This window comes from Carassius carassius, chromosome 12 (assembly GCF_963082965.1).
Source record: "Carassius carassius chromosome 12, fCarCar2.1, whole genome shotgun sequence".
NCBI lineage: Eukaryota > Metazoa > Chordata > Actinopteri > Cypriniformes > Cyprinidae > Carassius > Carassius carassius.
The window spans coordinates 30632905-30655413 of NC_081766.1; the positions used below are offsets into that span (position 1 = coordinate 30632905).

The 22509-nt window shown below is 34.6% G+C and overlaps 1 protein-coding gene across 2 annotated transcripts in view; it reads left to right on the plus strand.

The window, feature by feature from the left end:
- LOC132155211 (low-density lipoprotein receptor-related protein 8-like) overlaps positions 1-22509 on the plus strand; it is an 86723-nt gene that overhangs the window by 17519 nt on the left and 46695 nt on the right. For both annotated transcript variants that reach the window (XM_059564074.1, XM_059564075.1), the window contains exons 3-4: positions 11082-11204; positions 22009-22131. In XM_059564074.1, coding sequence (XP_059420057.1) covers positions 11082-11204; positions 22009-22131 — 246 coding nt within the window. The remainder of the gene's footprint in view (positions 1-11081; positions 11205-22008; positions 22132-22509) is intronic.

Consider the following 22509-nt stretch of genomic DNA (forward strand, 5'->3'; position numbering starts at 1 on the left):
CTGAGTCTGTGTCATCTCCTCATTAGATGCACCTTCTATCGGATTATGATTTTAATTAAAGATTTTTTTTCCGTTAAGTAGTAATTTAAAGCTTTCTATAGATATATTTATCATGTCTGTGAGGCATGTATTCGCTGAGTTTCGGTTCATTTTTGTAATGCCTCTTGTTCAAGACGAGATGGCAGGAAGCGCATCATGTTTGTTTTCTTTATTTTATTTTATGATCGCGCTGGCACCTCTATGTCCCAAAAACCATGCTTTATCTTGCACTCTCTGCACAAAATATTGGATATAGCACACATTTATCTGGGTTTAACATTAAAACAATTATACATGCTTGAACTGTTTTATATCTTTTAGATTATATTTTAGACAATTCGTGATGATTTGAGAAGGCTAAACTGATCAAACATAGGCTGATCAGCTCACTCTCTGTGCTGGCCGCTTGGTAGTTACTTCAAAAAAAAATTTGTGATGGCCGTTTATTTTTTTTGATATTTAAGACGCAATGTTTTCAGTTTATTGATGATCTGACTCCTGTGAATGCATTGCTCTCAGAGACCGTTAACAGTTTGTTATTTTATCATACGTTACTGCATCACTAACAGTTCCTCTCAGATGACGAAAAATTTCTTCATCCGCCCGGATAAGAAGAAGCGCTTTAATTTCACTGTCTCTCCAATTGGATGACATTTATTTTCATAAACAGTGCTTGAATGCATCACATTGTTATGATTGGCCCGGAGTAGACGTCTTACGTCAACGCGTTCTGAACTCGTACGTGCTCATACCGGTATTTTTTTTCTTCTGCGTTCACACACAGCAGAATTCTGGTAATTTACTGGTAATGTTACAAACTTCTCATACCGGTAAATTACCGGAACAAATTTACCGGTATTTTTTAAAAGATCCTGTTCACACATTATCTCTTCACGGCAATTTACCGGTAATTTTCCGGAAAAGTCTGTATATGTGAAAGGGCTTGTGTTGGACATTTGTAATTATGAAATTGCAATTTATTACATTTAAAATTAGGGATGCGCCAATCCAATTTTCATATTGGGTTTTTCCCTTACTGTATTTTTTTTTTGTTTAGTTTTTTCTTATGTTGTTGCCTCGTTAAAAAAAGCACTATACTTTAAAATAATCGTCTTTTAATTTTATAATATATATTTTTATATAAATATAGTTTTTTTATTTTATTTTTTTATAGCAATACAAATAGCAATGTGTAACATTTTAGCAGATTTAGTGCTACACTTTTATTTGTTCCCCACTAAATAATGTTTTTTTTTTTCACTCAATGTTTGGATTTATAATATATTTTTGTCATAGATTATAAATATACAGATATTTTTTCATATTTATTTTGTATTTAAATTTTCTTTATAATGAAGTAGTCTGTATTTAGTAGATTGTGAAAGAGTGATTATCAGTTCCACACATAGAGATAAAGAAATTCTACATTGATAAAAAAAATAAAAATATTATGGTCTTAATATTATGGCCTATTTCCCAAAAGCATCATAACTTAAGTAGCACTTGAAAATCATTGTAGATCTACGGGTGCTCTGGAGTAATCATAAAGCCCTATGTGCATTGTAAGAAGAACGATTTATGCGCTCACCTGCAGGACAATCGGCAGATTACACCTTTAACTTGAGTGCAGTGTGATTATGACATAAGGATTATATATATATATATATATATATATATATATATATATATATATATATATATATATATATAGGATATATATATGATATATATAGGATATATATAGGATATAAATGAAGTAATTAAAAATGACAGAAAAAAACTATAGAAATACACATTTAAATTAAATGACTGAACAAAAAAAAAAAAATGAACAAAAGAAGTAATGTCGGAAATATGCTTCGAAGTCGGGGAAAAAATCTGTCAATGACTTGCTGATGTGCACATCATAATATAATATAATATTATATAATATAATATAATATTGCGTTATAGTTATAGTTAACGTCAATATATGATTGTGTACTACAATTAGGAGCCATTCTATAAGCTATCATTTCAGCACTTGTCAAATGGATAGTGTTTAAAGCACAGATACGTGTGATTGCTTTGCGTGTATTTTGGGGAAACACAAGTGAAACAATAACGAACAATCGTAAAATAACTCTTAAGCTAAGATCCATTGTTATCGGGAAATGGGATCAATATGAGCCAATACTGAACCCCAAATATCAGAATCAGTATTGGGGGTGAAAATGGCGGATTAGAGCATCCCTATCCCTATTTAAAATATACATTTTAAATGTAATATCAAACAACACACAAAATGTTACATTATTATAACTTATGTTTGTTTAGAAACATAGTCATAAAAGTGTAATCTGTTTAAGAACAGTTTTGTATATTTTTTATTTAATTTCAGTAATATTATATAATCTGCAAATACAGTTGTTTTTTTTCACAAAGATTTTAAGTGTACCATTGCACATTTAATACAATGAATCACTTTTTTTTATTAATTTTTGGCAAGGAATATCCTTATTTTCATTTTCGTCAAATTAAATACGGCCTCTACACTGACTAAATTCTATTGATTCGAATAGCTTTACATTAGCATTTTGCTAAGCTAATCACACAATAATCTAATATAGGAAAAAAACATACTAAATGGTAAAAACAGTCTGTTATTATCACTACTTAAGTACTGAATGAAATCCAATCCTCTCAAGTTCATGGCAGTGCACTCTGGGATTGCAGGATGTGATGCTGGTTAAAGAAGCCTCTGTGTCTTTCGCAAAATCCCTTTCAAGGAAAGTCTGTTCACTCGGTGGCCATATTTGCTACTCCCTTGGGCAGTTCACCCAACACCAAGTACTATCTAAATGAATAGGGAATCCTGAAATCTCAAAAACTGCCCTGTGAACTCACAAATTAATTACATATTTCAAATCAGCAACAAAATCTGAAATTACCTGCCCTGTGAATTTTGTTTTTCCTCTACTCAATAACGTGATTATGACTGCATGTGCGCTGGCTGGTCTAGCCTTCTAACAGCCGCTGCAGTGACATAATGACTTTAACAATCAGTGATTGGCTCTTTCATTTAAAAGGTGGGACTTTTCCTCCATAATAGCATTGCAGTTTGTCCCATTTTTAAGTATAGGAGTTAACCGTCTTTGTAATTCTATAGTCCTATAGTGAAAAATTGGTATCGTGAATGTTGATTTGATATGTTATATACAGTTTGTGGAATGGAATTTTAAACCAGTGAGATTTGACAGTAAGCAGCAATACTTTGAGTAATATTATCTAGTTAAAGGTCCCATGACATGGATTATTTCCTTTTCTTTAAATGCTTTTTAATGTTTCCTTAGGTGTACTTATATTGTTAGTATGATTTTTACATTTAAAATTTAGAAATAAAAAGCATTTTTATATCCTGATAATAGCCCTCTGGCTTGAATGCTCTGTTTGAAGGGGCGTGTCTGCTGTGAGACTCCGAGTAAACGACAACTGTTGTGATTGGCTGACATCTTTGCATTCGAAATGCGTAATACATGTGGAACCCTCTCAAATACTACAGCTGTCGAGATTAACGAATCGTGGATTTGTTGATTATATAATTATTTTTTTGATCTTTTCCCATCACATGAAAGGCTGCAGTGATGAGCATTGAGTAGACAGAGTCTGTTTATCGCGTGAATGCAGTGATCTCGTCATTATTGCAACACGTTTTCTCTCACAAAATGCTTTCACCACAACTAACAGCAAACACATGAATACAGTAAGAGCTCCGTTGTGCAGCATAACAGCGTCATTCATTGTAACGGCAGTTTGGGCAAGTGTGCAGATAAACTCGCGATGTGTGAGAGCTCCGAAAAAAAGGGAGCGTTCTTTGATCGCTCTCTGTAGTTAAATCACAATTTAAATAACAGATTTGTTTCATGCTACTAAGAGAAACAACGTGAAGTTGATTGTTTAGTCACTGGCTTGATTCACTGATGCATAAACAGTATTAAACGATTTAGAAAGAAAGTCTGTGTGAACTTAAATAATTAGCTACACATCAGAAATCACTGATCACAGATCAGGCATTAATGAAAACTGTTACTCACTGTTTGTGCCGGTGCTGTCGAATCCATATCATAAAAGTCTGTTTATAACGCCTGTGCTGACATTGCGACTGAATTATATGTAAATATTTGGGCAGGCAAAGCAGAGAAAGGGGATGTAACATTTCTCTTTACAACGTCACAAAGAGGAGATTCCAGATCAGACCGTTTGAGCTTCCATTTTCTCAAAGGCAGAGAAAGATAGCAAAATCTCGATTTGCACCGATTAAAATTTTTAGAAACTTGGGGACCACATACATGCTAGGGGAACTCATATTAATGTTAAAAAACCTCAGAAAGTGAAATTTTCATGTCATAGGACCTTTAAGACACATTGTTCTGATGCATTTTTACATTCCTTACTTTTTACATCCCTCTCTTTCCATGTTTCTTTGTAAGTACCATTCTGTCTAAATTAAAACAGTAGCAGTTTCTCCCTAACAGATGGCACTAGTTGGTGAAAACGGTTATTAGTGAGTAAACAACTCTGTAGTGAATCATTTGCTTTAATTGAAATGCATCACAATATAATCTGTTTGCAGGCATCTGCACATATGCAGTATTTAATTTCTAACTTGTCCAAGGTTTTTTTTTAAAATGAACATTATCGGTAACATTTATTTTAATGTGCCCTTGTTACAGTGTAATTATACATTTAAGTTCTGAGTAATACAAATTAACTACATGTACTTACTATATAGTTAGAGTTAGGATGAGGGTTTGGTTTAGGGTTACTTGCATGTACAGTAATTATGCATAATTAATTGTTATTACAATAGTAAGTACCTGTAACATGTAACAAGGACTCCTTAAAATACGGTGTTGCCACATTATCATTATTAAAAAAACATAACTTTATTGTGCGATTTTCAATGACATAACATAAAATAAATTACTGTAAAAATATATATATAAAAAATCCTGGCTAACTGTGCTCCTTCCATTCCAGGTTTTCCATTTTTTGCTTCTCACTCACACCCCGCTCACTCCAAAAAAATCACATTTTTATTTTTAATCCTTGATCTTTCTGATATATTAATTTCACAGTTTAATATCTCTTTCATTTTGATTTTAAGCCCACAAACTTTTACTCAATCGTTTTTTTTTTTTCAAGCACACAATATGTTCATCAGTTATAAAAAAAGAAAAAACTAAATTCCACTACTGTATACCAGGGGCGAGGCTACATAAGGGCCAGGGTGGCACTGGCCCACTCAAACTGACGGCTGGCCCACCCAATCAGAACAGACAAAAAAAAAAATGTGGGACAGCCGAAAAAAAAAAATCATGCATATGTGACATACTGAACACTTAAACACGTACAAGAAGTTTCATAAAAAAATAACTACTGTAGAGCGAAAACCTTTTCATATAATTGCCTTACTGCAACAGCCAATCAATAAGCGTACTGTTTAGCCAATCGCGTATTTCTGGCGGGTGGGAAGATGAGTTTACGTCTGCTAGTGAAGTAAACTTTTAACACGCAGGACACAAGACGAGCATGTCGAAACAGACATCTTTAATTAAATATATATATAAAAAAACAAGAACATAACCTGAAACATCAACATCAACCCGGGCTAATCGAGAAAAGCAACATACCAGCTGATTTATCCACACTTGACGAACCACCTGCTCTGCCCCATTTACGGAGTAATATTGCATTTACGCCAGTTTTAGCGCAAAATAAACGGCAAGTCTAGTCTTTTTGCTGCTAAGTGGTACACAAAGTTCCCATTTCTAGAGTAGCCTACAGCATAAAAGACGATGACGTGTTCTGCAAGATGTGTCGTCATTTTAATGACACTATGTTTGAGGATGTGTACCGTGATTGGAAACACGTCACGCAGGCTTGTGAGCGGCACCAAATGAGTAACGTAAGCAGGGGCGTAGATTACGATGGAAATTCGTCCCCCGCACCCTTTCAGAAGGCGATATGAACATCACGGAGAGCTAAGCTCTCCTGCAGTGTGTGTTTCATTCATACTCGAAGCTGGAGCGCGCTCTCGCGCTGAAAGTCATAACAGGAAACTCCCAATATGGACAACAGTGTCCAGCTATCGCTGTATGAAAACAGTTGTTTTCACAGAAAAACAGACACTTTTGGAAACACGAAGACATTTAACATACGACTGCAACAATATATGGTTTTTCAACTCATCTCCAGCAGGTGATAAAGTATATGAACAATGCCGTGCTAATTGACATAGCATGTATTACAGTATAGAAACTATTATAACTTATGTGAAAAAAGTGTTTGTAGTATTTAAAAAAATCATTATTATTTGTTATTGTCCAGTAGTTATAGATTTCTAAGCCAATTATCAATGCGGAGCAGTGGGCAGCCATTTATGCTGCGGCACCCGGGGAGCAGTCGGGGGTTCGATGCCTTGCTCAAGGGCACCTAAGTCATGGTATTGAAGGTGGAGAGAGAACTGTACATGCACTCCCCCCACCCACAATTCCTGCCGGCCCGGGACTCGAACTCACAACCTTTCGATTGGGAGTCCGACTCTCTAACCATTAGGCCACGACTTCCCTTACTTTATCATCACTTTTGATCAATTTAAAGAATCCTTACTAAATAAAAGTATTAATTTCTATAATTTCTTTTCCAAAAAATATAAATTATGCTGACTCTAAGATTTTGAATGATACACTGTATAATGTTGCAAAGTCTTTTTATTTCACATAAATGCTGATCTTTGGATCCTTCTATTCATCAAAGAACACTGAAAAAAAATGTACTCAAACTGTTTTAAATATTGGTAATCAGCATATTAGAATGATTTGATTTCTGAAGGATGTGACACAGAAAACTGGAGTAATGATGCTGAAAATTCACTGTTGATCACAGGAAAAATTGTAAAATATATTCGAATAGAAAAGTTATTTTAAATAGTAAAAATATTTCACAATATTACCTTTTTTTTAGATGTACTTTGGATCAAATAAATGCAGGCTTGGTGAGCAGATGAGACTTCTATAAAATCATTAAAAATCTTACTCTTCAAAAACTGTTGACTGGTAGGCTATATAGATAACAGAAATGTTATATTGTAATGTTTTATATATATGTAATTTCTGTCCCCCTCGCGTTTGAAAAGATGGTTACGCCCCTGAATGTAAGCAACATCTGATCGCTCTCAAAGTATAATGCTGTCAGAAATTTGGCCGTTGCTCAGTAAGTTAGTGAACCAGGTTATTCCAGTTTAAAATGAACACAATTACTGAACACTGATGTCTTGCTACAGTGGTCATATTGCAGTACAATATCTATATTTGTCTTCCTTGTAGCTGCTTGTTATAAATGTATTTTGTTGTATATTCATGAATTTGTTGGGTAACAATCAATCACATTTAACTTATCTGAACTGTATAGTGATTTTATCCTATATTGTAAAATTTGTGTAATTCGAGAGTAGTCATTCAGGTCCACCCTATTCCACCAAGGTCCACTCAGTTTAAAATTTCTGACCTCGCCACTGCTGTATACTGTAAAAAGTGGCAACATGCTATTTTTATTCGTAAGAGTTATTCTTACCTGATTGAACCCATAAAAAGATTTGTTAGTATAAATCACTGTATATAGGTTGGTTCAGTGATGTTAAAATTGTAGACTTGACCATTTAATTTAGATATAACCATTTTTCAGTATATAAAGCAGCTCCACAGAAGAAAATAGTGTCATTATTCAGCTCTAATTAGTTCAGTGTTGATTCAATTCAGCTGAATAAAAAGGTCAATGCTGCAAAGTTCATCAGCAAAATGAATTCAATTCAGCTGAAAGCAGCTTTATAGAAGATGATAATGTTATTGTTCCACTCAGTTAAGTTCAGTGTTGTTTTAATTCAGTAGCAGCATTGTTTGTGTGGTGATGTTTTTTGACCACTCACATTTTCTTCATAAAAACAAAAAAATGTACTTTTTAAAATCAGGTCATATTACATATTCTTAAATTTAACAGCTGCGTCTGTAGTCATAGAAAAAGGGGGCAAACACAATCAGTGCATGTGAATTTTCAGCAAAATGTGCTCGTAAAGTGGTCAAAATGAATTGGAAATAATATTTTACTTGAGCTGGAATTTTATCTGATGTTTTTCTACTAAATTCAATCATGCAGTAGCATTTCTTAAAAGAAACCATGTAAATCATTTTATATTATGTTTTTCTTTAAATTATTAAATTATGCAGTAGCATGACTAAAAAGACTAAAAACTTATTTAATGTAAAATTGCATTTAAAACAACACACACAGACATGCATTAGAAAAGAGTGAAGTGAAAAGAGTGAAAGAGTTGGTCAGTGCATCTCTAAAGTGAGCCAAAGGGTCTATCGTGATTACAGTCTGTTCAATAAATGCGTGCTTCCTGTTGTGAGGGGAAAGAGAGTCTCTGAAGTACTGTTCCCATTAGAAACACATTCTCAGATGAGTCAGATGCACAGCTTGAGGATTCGGGGAGTGCTGCAGGTGCATTCTGTCTGATTAGACATGTCACTGTTGGTTGGTTACTGCCCCACACTTTACCAGAGTCCAAGGACAATAGGAAGCCTCACAGAACTGTGGAGAAAGAAAATGATGCAGCATTGCCACAGCAGATCCTTCAGGTTTGTCGACAGGTCTTGTGGAGTTGTGTTAGGATGTTGTGATTGCCGCCCACTGAATGTCTGTGAGTGTTTGTGAGAACTCGGCAGGTGGAGAGCAAGCCTCTGTATATAATATCTGCAGCTCCAGACTGTTGTCCATGCTCTGATGCATACAGCTCCGTCTGCTCAGATCAGTGAATGCAGCACTATTACACAAGCAAAATAGGCATAAAATAAGAATTCACCCTGTCCTTTTTCTAAATGCAGGTTACTTATCTTGTGAACAATTCATCCATGCATATTTTAAATGTTTTTCATTTGTGTCTAAAATATCACAGCTTGGTCTTGCAGTCTTTTCTTTAGTTAGTAGGTGAAAAATAAATTACTTCTCCAGTCATTTATTTTGCTTAAACCCGACCCTTTCATACAGTCAACAGATCTGAAGGTTCCATCCAATCAGCAACCAACAAATCAACAAGTATTCCCATTAAATACCACTCAGCATTTTTTTTTTTACTTTAAATTCAGCTATTATTTTTTAATATAGGTACAGTAGTCATTATGTACATTAGTAGTCATTAGTCCCCTAATCAGACAACCCCCCCCATGCACCCTTCAAAAATAATTAAATAAATTATAAATAAATAAATAATAATAATACTAAAAAATATATATTTCTCCACAAAAATCTTTTTTTGGGTTTGTTTAAATAAGATTGTCTTATCCTCGTTATCGCTTAATTTAGTGTACCAAACTATCATGGAGCAAAGAAGAATTAAATATCTACCTACCGGTGGAGTGTGAACCAACTGCAAATCTAAAAGTAGCCTAATGTTTGTGTAATGTATAAACTACACACATCGTATACCCGCCTGTTTAGAGAAGTACCTAATATGATGTCAGGAAATATTTGAACATGACTGAATTTGTAAAGTGATCACAACTAAATAAAAACATTCTTAAGTTATAAATTCAAAAGCTTTCATTTACATAGTTATTCAAACAGCGAGTAAATTATGGAGAAAGTGGGCAAAGAACATTCGCATTAAAGAATATTATCACTGACTTCACTCAGCCAGAGATTAAGCATTCAGAATCCCTGTTATAATCAATGAAGCTGTCCATACACTGTATGATAAATCAATCGCTTACTTACGGAATTCATACATCTGCACTTTGTCGCTTACGATGAGAAAATTTGCGAGATTCATTTAGCATGTGTGCGCAAAAACTTTCAGAGGTTTCAGCGATGACTAATGTGGACACCTCTGATTGGCCATTGTGTTCATAAACTCAACAGAATCATGCGTGATTGGTTATAATGTGCAACGCTGTAAGAAATCAGAAATCAATACTTTTAGTTTCGTGTTTCAAGTATTATAGTATTTTTTTGTTTTGTATTTTGAAACCAGGGGAACTCCAAGTAAAGTTTTTGGACTTTATGGGGGTCCCTTGATGCTTATGGGAGATCCATCCACCCCAGCCCCCCCCTCAATTCAAACACTGATTATCATTTAGTAAATCAGCATGAAATTTCCAATATCCTTAGAAGATTCTTATTTTGTTTTACAATTAAATTAATCACACAATAATCTGTTAAGGGGGCACCTGAAATATTTAGTTGCATAACTTGAAAGAATATGGTTCTCGATTTTGAAGTGGCAATTGGTTCAAACCATGAAAAGTGTCTGGCAGTGGGGTTAAATTTTCTCCTTATAGCAGTTAAGGAATTTGATAAACAGAAGTCTTGAATAATATTGTTCATATGAGAAATACTATATAAACAAGGATGTCTATCTATATATTCATCCGGTTATAATCATGTTATTATCACCACCAATCACCATATCTAGATTTGAGGTCATTTATGACATTTGTTACAGCCTCCAAAAGATCCTTGTTCTGGGAGCGAACATTATACACATGAATAAAAAAGAAAAATATTTTGTGTGTAAGATTATTGCGAGCCATTGGCCATCCACATCAGCCTTGTGAGTAATCATTTTACCTGGGAATTTATTTACACCCACAGACTCATTCGACTGATTTGGCTTCACTTTTCAGGACTTGTGCGGCATCCTTGGTGGGGATAAATTTAACATGATCTGCGATGACGTCACAATAGTGTTTATTGACGTGCTATAATCGTGTTAGTTTATCATACTAAACAATTCCATTTTGATTTCATGAGGACTTTAAATGTTCCTTCTTCAGTTTACATCATGGAATTATTATTATTATTATTATTATTATTATTAATTATTAATCTTTCGTTTTTAAATACCAAATCATTTCAATGTGGTCCCAGAGTTCTGCATTGCTCTAAATGGATGCTTGTTGCTTAGAGAGTGTACAAACCTTTAACTCTCTCTTTTCTTTCTCCAGTGAAGAACACCTGCGCTCCCTCAGAGTTTTTGTGTGCGAATGGTCAGTGTGTTCCTGGGCGTTGGCGATGTGACGGAGAACCTGAGTGTCCGGACGGATCGGATGAGGCGGATGGCACCTGCAGTAAGTCACATCATAAAAGTCTTATTGCTTAAGTTTATCTATTTAAAGCAGTGCCTCTCAAGATATCTCTGTGTCCGAGATAATATTTTAAGGCTCTTCTGGTTTTAAATAATTTTAAGATTTGAAATTTGGAAGTTTGTCGAGGCCCAGTGTTGAGAAATACAATTGTTTGCAAAATCAAGCACAATCATGTTTATAGTCTGGCACTAATGGAAGTCAGCCAGGCAAATAGTGGCAGCATTAAAAGAATCATGTACACAACTTCCAACATCCAATTACATATTTTTAAACAGAAGATTTAATATAAGTGCTTTAATATAAATACAAGCTTCACATTTCAGTTGATTAAGCCTCTACAGTGCATTGCAACTGAACTGAATCAACACTGAACTAATTAGAGCTGAATAATGACTCTATTGTCTTGTGTGGAGCTGCTTTATACACTGAAAATAGGGGCAACCTAAAATGGTAATATCTAAATTGAATGGTAAAAAAATGATTTAACATCACTGAACCAACCTATAGTAATTTATACCAACAAAACAAGCCTCTAGAATAGAACCATCTATAATGCATTACTGTCACATGTGGCACATGTAAAATCTCTCTTTTTTTTTTTTGGTAATCCAAGGGGTTAAACTTGTATTGAACCCAGAAGATTCCTTTAGGCTACTAATAATAAACACGCCGCTGTAAACCACACCTGAAGTGGAGTCGGCTTCTCAGTCACTGATTGGCCACCCAGTGTGTTTGTTGTGCAGCAGCTTGATTATGTTTGTCTGATAAATGTGATCTTGTAGTGTTCATGTAGCATCAAGTCATGTACACTGAATGAACTCTGTGAATGAATGAATGAATGGCTTTGTGACCGTATTCAAGGTTCAAAATCAGAGTGTGAACTTACAGTAGAAGCAACACAGAATTCATTATTTTCAATGGATTTCGTGCCCTTGGAACAAGTTATAGGAGTGTTATTTTTTTCAGGGGAAGTTCATCGGGTCAGCTCATCTAGTATTTATTTAATAAAATTTCACCTTTTGCCGTTGCATGTGCACTTTTCTCATGAATGATTCAGTCGCCATCCCCAACCAGTTGAGAAATATCTGTTCAGTGATATATTCAGTGGGAAAACATGAGAGATATTAAAAGAATGGGCTGTGTATGCTAAATTCCATTAAAAATGAATGAGTAAAAAGCTAAATTCTGCCTTAACATGAAACTTCATAACGGTAAAACTGAAGAAGAAAAAAAAAGTTTTTTCCTGTGGCACATATACCATTATTTGATATGTTTGTCCATACTTTCTTTTAAGTATGTTAATATGTAAGAAAGAATCTAGCATTTCTGGTCTGAAGCATGAAGCATAAGATTATTATACTGTACACAATAGTTCCAACAAGAACAGCTCAAAGCCATTGTGAACGTACACCTGTGACCACACATCAGCTGAATTATATATTAATACGCCAAGTTGCTGCATGGCTTGGCAGCTGTAAACAGTTTAATGAATTAATGAACCAGGCAGAGGAACTAAAGTCTTCACGCTCAACATCTGTGACACAAAATCTCATTTAAACCTGGAAAAAGCGGAAAGTTTTAGGATTAGAAAAAGTACTAGAAAGTATTTTGTTGTTTAATAAGATGACACCATGCCAAATAAAGTAAAAATATATATATATATATATATTAGCAATATTATAATACATATAACTATTTATTGAATAAATTATATAACAAATAAATTATTATTGTTAATTTTAATAGTAATTGCGCAATATTTTATATTTATAGTCCAATGATGTATACTATTATTATTATTATTGTTGATAAGTCAAACTTTTTATTGGATGTGGTGCCTTACTGTCTATCTATACCTAGCTATTTTTGTAACTATTATTTTAATAATATTATTGCTGTTGTCATTAATATTCCAGTATATTTAATAATAATAATAATAATAATATATTGATGTCTTATATATATTATTTTTTAAATGCTGTTTTATAAAAGCAATACATCATACAAGGCCATGTGTTACAATGATTGTACGTCATGCTTTGAATTATGCTTTTTAGCTTATTACTTTTGCTTTCTCCAGCAGCCATAGTACTTAAGCTGTTTCAGTGTGTTCAGCTGAGCACATGAGTACATCAGTTCACTCAAACAGGTTTAGTCTGTCAAATAGACCTCTTGTGGCTGTTTTGACAAGTGAAAAAATAGACACGGATCACAATGATTTAATGTGTCCAATATGTGTATTTTCTGAATGGCACAATAAAACCATGGCCGTGTTTCCATGACTACAGTACGGTGGCATATGTAGGTGAGGAGCGCAGCTGTACAAAATGAAACGTCATCTTAGATTGACTGCAGTTCAGATATGAGCCGTCCCAGCGGTATTTCTGCTCTTTCCGCTCCATGTCTGCATTAACTTCAGCAGAAAGAGACCATCATGTTCTTTCATGTTCATTTTGTGGATGCCAGTGATGTAGACAGAAATAATAAGTAATTTACCTCCAGCTAATGCATGTGCATATTATTGTGTTTGTTCCCTTCATCAGTAGACTGCTGTTCATTTTACGTAGGCTGTTTTGAGAAAGTAGTTTGCATGCTAATAGGATTTTATAATCTTTAAGAAGCATCTTCAACAGAAATGCCAAACAAAAGAGTCTCCTGATGCATTTAAATGGAATAAATACTCAAGGGCCACTTCAACAAAAGTTCTTCTAATGAATTCACACAGTAAGACTGATGCTTTCTGAAAACCATTAGCTGATCGGCAAGATAGAAGAAACAATTAGGGATTGTGTTTATGTGGAAGTCGGTTTGTTTGCTTAAATAGTTGTTATGCATTAGACGGAGTATTAATCCATGACTAGTCCACATCTCTTGCTCAGTTTACAGCTATTCCCTGCATATAGTGCAGTAATTTACTGTTAACCTACTGACAGTTTTTACATCATTTTACAGTTAAAATTACACTATTTTTTTTACAATGCATATTTATTTGGCTTGTATTTGAGGCTTTTATTTGTCTGTTTAACACTAGTGCTGTCAATAGAATAAAATAATCATGATTAATCTTCTGATTTCCAACCACTTTTAAGAAAGCAAAATGAATCAATATGGTTTTCTGAAATGCTTGATTTTTATTGGTCAGTCACACCATTCCAAAGTGAAAAGTATGTTCAATTCATTTGTTACCGATTATATTGGAAATGAAATAGGATTATTCATTTCATAAAAAGTTCTGTAATATTGTTGAAGTTTTTATCTTCTTTGATTGTTTTGTACACTGTAATGGATTATAGTTCATGTCCTCATAATTATTTATGTTGAAAACTAAAAGCATAGCAATAAGTGGTGTAATGTAATGGTGCATTATCCTTTAAATCTTAATCTTGTTTGAACTTGTTTATTTATCTTGGCTCAAAGACATTTGCTAGGAAACTGTTTTCTTCATGGAAGCTTTGCATTTAGTGAGCTTATATATATATATATCAAGCACAATCTATATATATCTCCAAATTTGCATGGACCCTTTTGAGAAATGTTTAATTCTAGCAAACACCATACAGTTCTTTGCGCAGACTTTCAGACTTGGTATGCTATCATAATGTTCCAAATATGACATGAATAATGCAAAGTTGACTGAAATTAGTTAAATACTGACTATAACAACTAATAACAAATGAATGATTGGATCCTCTCGAGTCAACATATTTTCTCCAAAAGCTCAATGACCGCACTGAACCTGTCTAGCAAAACACAGTGGTCGCCTCATTCTTGTTTAATTTGTCTAGCTGCTATAAACAGTGAAGCATTTTTTTTACCAGCAATATCTCAAAGGCTTTGTTTGGCGTTTTGCCTCAAACAACCTTCTTCAGCATTCAGGTCTTGTAAAAAAAAAAACATTATGAGACGACAGTACTGAGATTGTGCATCCTCAGACTTTGACTGTTTCTTAACCATGCTTGTTCCAATCTGTCTGTCTACAGTAATAGAAAAACTGCTGTGCATTGTTATATATACATATTAAAACTTATTTATTAGTAGAACAGAATTATGTTAAGTACTGGTAAGTGTTGAATCTGCAGTGAAATTACTTAGTTGTGTGATATTAAGTGTGACATATTGTTATGAAACTTAAATCAGGTTGAAATAACGTTGAAAACTTTTTTTATTTGGGCTCTTGAAGGCACAATATGTAATTGCCATTAGAGGACGCATATTCAATATAAACAAAGACCAGATCTGATGACTCTGTGACTGAGTGTGGAATCATGGGAGTTGTCGTCTTCATCCCCACAGTCGATGCAAGTCAACGGGACTCGGGCAGAAATCATGTTCATGGATGAGCCAATGATTTATTAACATAGTAGAATGAAGCAGGGTGAGACTGAAAGGCGTCGAAGCGAAACGAGGCAGCTGAACGAGCGTGTCACGGTTCGAAAGCAGCTGAGCTTTTATTATGCCACAGCCGAACGTTTCCGCTTCCACAGCTTTTCTGTCTGTCACACACAGTTTTCATGCTGTAGTAATCTTGTGCTCGCACATTGGTAAAACACTACTGTAGGAGCACTGTTCTGGATGTCTTATTTAAAAATAAATGACGTTTCCGCGTTCAGCACAATTATCTATTGCAAGGAAACACACAGGAATTATAAAAGCTGATTTAATGGATTTTAAAAGGAAAAACAGTCAAACCCCTTTTCATAGGGAAAACATTATCGACCGAAAGCTAAGAATGTTTGTGATCTCTAAGGTCAAAATACTGCACAAATAGTGTTTTGCTGCCCCACTTTATGTAATTGACTGCCATATGCTGTCATATATGTTTAGTAAATTACTGCTGGACTACATGAAGTCTTTTCCATCAGTATATCATCTGTCCGGCTGTAGCATTACCCAGCTATAATCAAAGGATTATTACTAGTTCACCGATATGTCTATGAAGTGATCTATAATACTAGCTGAACTAAAACACTGCTTAAAAAATGCATTATATTATATATATATATATATATATATATATATATATATATATAAATCCACATTGTGCAATAAATAATTTCCTCTAATACATGATGGCCATAATTATTGGTATCCTTAGAAATTCTTATGAGCAAAATGTATCTGAAGTAAATTAAAAATGAAATTAAAGTTATAGATGTTTAAGTTTATGAAAAATGCATACTGTATAATACTATTTTTAATGTATGTGATTTTAGAATGTATTTTAATTTTTACATGATTTTTTTTTACTCTACAGTTGCATGAAAATCTGAACCATAAATCTAAACAATTTGTTTTCTAAATTTGAGGTTATGTCAAAAAATGAGTTTCAGTTAGATTTTGTTTGGGCACAATACCAAACGTTTCCATTAGAGGAAATTAATTTTCTATTTATTTCCATTGTGGTAATTTTTGACTGGTCCATTTAACCTTTTTGAATTATGTCCATGATTATTCTGTGGTGTTCACATAGCAAGTGTCATAACATTGACATTTTTTTATACCATTCTGATGGAGTAAAAAAAAAAATGACAAAGTGTACCAAAGGGTTAAATGTGTTTTATTGTTAATGTTTCAAAAACACATATTCATGCCTTAATCTGAGATCATTGATCGAGCTAATATACAGTATAGTTTGTTGTTATTCCCTCTGGTGTCGCTTGTGGCTTAGAAATGACACACTGCAGCTTTAAGTTAAAGGTGACTGCATTAATGCTATTCTTGTGCTCTATTTCCATATGGCAGCTCCCCTGACAACAGAATTGGCTTCAAGAAGTGGGGGTCAATTTAATGTGTTTAGAGTTTAACAGCGATATTTGAATGATTTGCTGATTTCAGTGAAGTTGAGTTAAGAAGCTCTTCATCAAATAGTCATCAGCCAAGCCAGATGTCTCCTCGGAGTTCACTGTGACCTTTTCATAACACCGTTGTCTCCTACCTCACACTCACTGGATATACAGCACAAGTGCAAAGTCACATGGGAGCAGAGAAAGCTCTTCTGACCTTGTTATTTGTTCCTCGCATGCTTTCTCACTCTCCTTCTCTCACCTTTTCCCACTTTTCCACAGTCATCATTTTATGCTATTTGTCTGCTTTAAGAGATAGTTCTCCCAAAAATGAATATTCTGTCATCATTCACTCACCCTCATGCGACTTTATTTCTTCACTTTTTTTCTTGCGTTCTTCAATAACAATCTAAGGTTAACAACAGAGCTAAGATTCAGGCTGTACTAATGCCCTGAAAATGTTAAATAACGTTAAAAATGATTCAATCAAAGGGATAATTGACCCAAAAATAAAAGATTGTATATATACACACACACAAACAGTATATGAAAATCAGAACAACACTGAAATAAGGGTATTATGGTATGACCTTAAAAATGGTAACATCACTTAGGCTTTATTCAAGCCAAAAATCTAATTTAATATCACTGAATTTTATGAGTTACATGAAGTAGAAAAAGCTCTTTATGGAGACAATAGCAGGTTATCTCTTTACAGTGAACAATGGACCCCATTGTGTGTGTGTATGTGTGTATACACACTGAAAGAGAGAATTTATAAATATTCCCAATATGCCTATTCTTTATTTTTATATTTTCAGTTTTCAATTTAATTTTAATTTATGGTTTAGAATTTGTGTTATTTATTTGTTTTGTTTGTGCGTGTGTGTGTGTGTGTTTAAAAAGCAACATTAAGTTTTTAATGTTTTTTTTTAATCTAACATTTGTATTTTATTTTATTAAGTTTCAAATTTCAAATTTTTTATTTATCAAGTTTTTATTAAGTTTTTTTTTTTTCTTTTACAAATATATTTTATTTTATTTCAGATTTATTTCCATTAATGTCATCATTCAAAAAATGATTTTTAAATCATTTTGTAATTGTACATTTAGTTTAGTAAAAATAGTTCCATCTAATTACTTTCACCAAACGTTCATGTGCTGCGTATTTTTATGCTTGTTTTTTTGTGTCGTTAGCAAAGCAAAATTTTACTGTACAAAAAATTTACAATTTTCACAGTCTGTGTTGACACATTTCAATGGTCATAATGACTGTAAATCCTGCAAATAACAATACACTTTGCATTATTATTGCCCAAGACAAATTTCCTTTCGGGGACAAATAAAGTTTATCCTTATCCTTATATTACCTTTGCATCAAATTACAAAAAAAAAAGTTTTTTTTTTTTAATAAATAGTAAGCGCTGATGTTAAAGTGTTTGTAACAAAGTGGCAATGGGGTTGATGATGAATTTGACATTGTTCTGTCACCTGACTCCTGTTATCAATCTCTCTATTTTTTTTTTCCTATTTTGAGTCTTTCTTTCGCTATTAGAGCAAATGGTTTACCCAAAAGTTAACCCATCTATGAAGAATTCCACTTGAGAAACCCAGAAATGTGAAAAGGGTATCAGCTGTGAACTAAGTCTCATGTTTTTGATTGGGATACAAGCTATGAAGAACGTTCTAAATCTGTCACTTACTGTATGAGGTTCCATGTCAGATAGATGCCATCAGCTGCCTACATTGGCTACAGACAGCAAGACAGCCCAGTAGTAGTTGAAACAAAGCTCCAGATTAAATGTTTACTGTTGATGTTTTAACTATTAGTCTATACTTAAAGCATTAAAATTATTTAACTTAAAAATCATAAATGTTTCACTGATATTTTGCTCTTTCTGTGTGCATTTGCACAATGATTAGTCAATAAAACATTCATTAATTCACTTCCTCTAGCCGTGTAAGTATCTGCTATGCCTGAGTTGGTGCCTTTATACTTACAGTACACACACCCTCCAACCTGCACACTCAAACACAGCATTACTGAATGTAGACCCCCCCCCCCCCCCCCCCCCCCAAAAAAAGTTTAATTGAATGACGCTGTTGATTATCATTATTTCATAGCCAGGCTGACTTGAATGCAATAAAATAATAAAGTCAGGGAAATAAATGACAGTGTGAATGATACTGAAGGTTCGACAAGTGCTGCATTAATGTAGAAATCACATGTATCACTCATTCAAATGATTAAACCGATCCAGTGATGAATAATAAATTCACTCAAGAGCACATTGGAAAAAAAAAATTACAGCGTAAGCAGAGCTGCCCTTTCTCCACATTTCTAGAAAGTTTATACAGCACGTCATTGGCCAGGCTAATTGGTATAACTTGTTGGGCCATTTTGAATTCTTTCATGATGAAAGGCCAGTCGAATGGCTCTGGCAGACTCATTGACTGTGGCGGCTCTCCGGGCCTATATTTCTGATACCTCTCAAACTGTGATCTAATATCAACAGACAGCCTGCCAAATAGAGCAGACTGAATGTGACTGTGAAGGAGAGGGGGACAGATCTGATAAAATAGGGTCCACAGACTCGCTGATCAACCACCTGACCCCGTTCACTTAAAGAGAGTTCACACAAACATACAAAGATTCAGAATGCAGCGGCACGACTGGTCTTCAACGAGCCCAAAAGAGCCCATGATACACCTCTCTTTATCTCTTTGCACTGGCTATCAGTTGCGGCTCGCATCAAGTTCAAGACATTGATACTTGCATACAGAACAGCCACAGGTTCAGCACCCACCTAGTTCCACTCACTATTTTGAATCTACATCCCATCCAGAAGTCTGAGATCTGCTAGTGAATGAAGTACCATCACCTCATGGTACCATCACAGAGAGGCTCAAAATCACTCCCAGAACATTCTCGTTCGCCATTCCTGGCTGGTGGAATGATTTCCCCACCCCTATCCGGCATGCAGAATTTTCAAGTGACAGCTGAAAACTCATCTCTTTTGAAACTACTTGGATTCATCGTAAAAAGTATTTCTCTTTATTTATTCCTTCTCTTTCTAGCTTGTACTTATTTTGAACAATGCCTAAAACGTGGTATTACAAGCACTTTCTCTGTCTGTTTGCCTCTTTAAGAAGAATTGCTTTATTTATCCCCCAATTGTAAGTCGCTTTGGATAAAAGTGTCTGCACAATGACTAAATGTAAATGTTGTGCAGATAAAGTTGTCAACGTTACAGTGCACAAAAACTCTTGGGTAGACTGACCTGAATGAACTGAAATAGAAGCAGAATATAAATGTTCTTTCTTGGTTTTCTTAATTATATGCCACAACGAGAGCACACGTCGCACAAGCACATTTCTCCGAAATACACTACCCATAATGCATTTCACTCAGAACTAACTGTAAAGGCCCCTATATACTTCAAACGAAGTTCATTTAAGTTTTTCATTTGGTTGCAAAAAGAATTTCGAAAAGGCTGAGCGATGGTATACTGTTTCGAACATTACAACACCCCCACGCTGCTGGAGGTGGGGTGTAGATTAATGTAAACCTGACTCGCGCATATGCCCTAAACACAATAACGATGAAATTATGAAGTGTAGGCAATCTAGGTGTGAGACGGGCACCAATGGTCTGAATATTATAGTCAAAAGAATAATGATTAGCAGCAGTTCAGTTAAGTATCATGTTTGCAATACAAAAGAACCAAAATCAGTCCTTTATGGGAAGTGTGAATGTCTCATAGTCTGAAAACTGTAGCATGATTCAGTTTGTTACTTTATTTGATTAGTGTTCTTTTATTAAACTGGAAAAATTGTTACACCTTTTTATATTTTATGTGGTGTCATGTATGTTCGCAGCAGCAGCATGGTGTAACATTTATTTGAAACACATGTCTATCACTTGCTACCTTATATCTTTACTCTTTCCTTTCATTCTTTTCATTGCTTTGAAAAACTTGTCTTGGATGTTTCGCTTTAGCACCATTTGATTTGTTAGGTTATTTCAAGTCAGTTTTTTTTTTTTTTGGACTTTAATCCCCGCTTTTCCTCTGGTCTCCGTAGTGTTATGATGCAATATTGGCATATTAGAAATCCCTAATATGCTCAAAACTGCATTTATCTCCATCTGTATAACACAGATGCTAAATGCTGCTGCTAATATGCTTAATAATCGCTCCTGCATACAATGCAAACTGCTAACATGACACATCATTAAACTTATATAATTATAGCTGCTATTTTTTTTTATTCAGTTAGGCAGACCATGCAATACTCACAGTGATGGATACAGGACAGAACCAATCAGCTGTGCCATGTGACAATACCATTAGGTCAGATTGAGTTAGACCTATTGGACTGCGCCATGTAGAGTTTCATGCCAGAACTCTGTATTTATATTGTCTGTGGAAGGCGTAGGACCATAAAATGTTTTTCCAATTATTTCCCCTGGTCCAAGGGCTATGATAGGCTGTCCTACCTGCCTGTCAATGTACGTATTTGCATACCTCTATGCACCTTGTTTGCGCAGACATGACACATCATCAGCATGTTCCATTACGTTATTGCAGACCGAGCGAGTACAGAATGTGTTATTATTGTAATATTATGTATGCGCTTTGTACTGTAAGATGTTGAGGTAATCTCAGCTTCATCCGTCATTGTGCCAGTGGTTAGCCTCTGCTCAGCCTGTGCGAGTTCATGTGTTTTGAAGGAGGCGTGGCTTTGGAGAGTTATTTGCAGGGAGTATGGGATCTTATGCTTTCAAAGCTAACTTTCTATTGCTAGCCTCTCCTAAATTGCTTACCCTGTCCTTAAAAAACATGATATTTGTCACAACAACATTGAATGGAAATCCTACATTCTGTCACAGGCTGCACAGATCTGAGGAACAAAGGGAGATCAACAAAATGAGTCTATGTCCGTTGGTTTACTTGCCACATGTTTCAGGCTGACATGTTCAAACATTTGTTTCTGTTCCACAGCAGTCAAACAGACGTGTCCTCCAGAGAAGTTTGACTGCGGAGGGAAGTGTGTGTCACTGTCCTGGCGGTGTGACGGCGAAAGAGACTGTGAAAATGGTGAAGATGAAGTAGATTGTGTAGCAGGTAAGTCTGCTCTCTATCCCCCAGACTGTTTGTTTGATTCTCCACAGGGAGTTTTGTTCAAGGCTGAGGTGATAGTTTAAACTGACTTTCACCCTGATGCTGTGGACCTGCTTTAGTCATGACTCAAAAAAAGGCACAAAGTGGAAAGAGAGACCTAGTCCTGAGCACACTGTTGTCTTATGTGTATATTCTGTCTTTGATTGAAACTCTCTAGTACTGGACAATTACATTGATTGGACAATTTAAGTACTAAAAAATTACAATTAAGTATTGATTAGAGCATTTGTTTTCTGCTCCGGTGTGTAATTATTAAATTTACAATGAGTTTTTCCGAGTTTGAACAAACCTGTCTGTTGTGAATTGTATTCATCTGAAAGA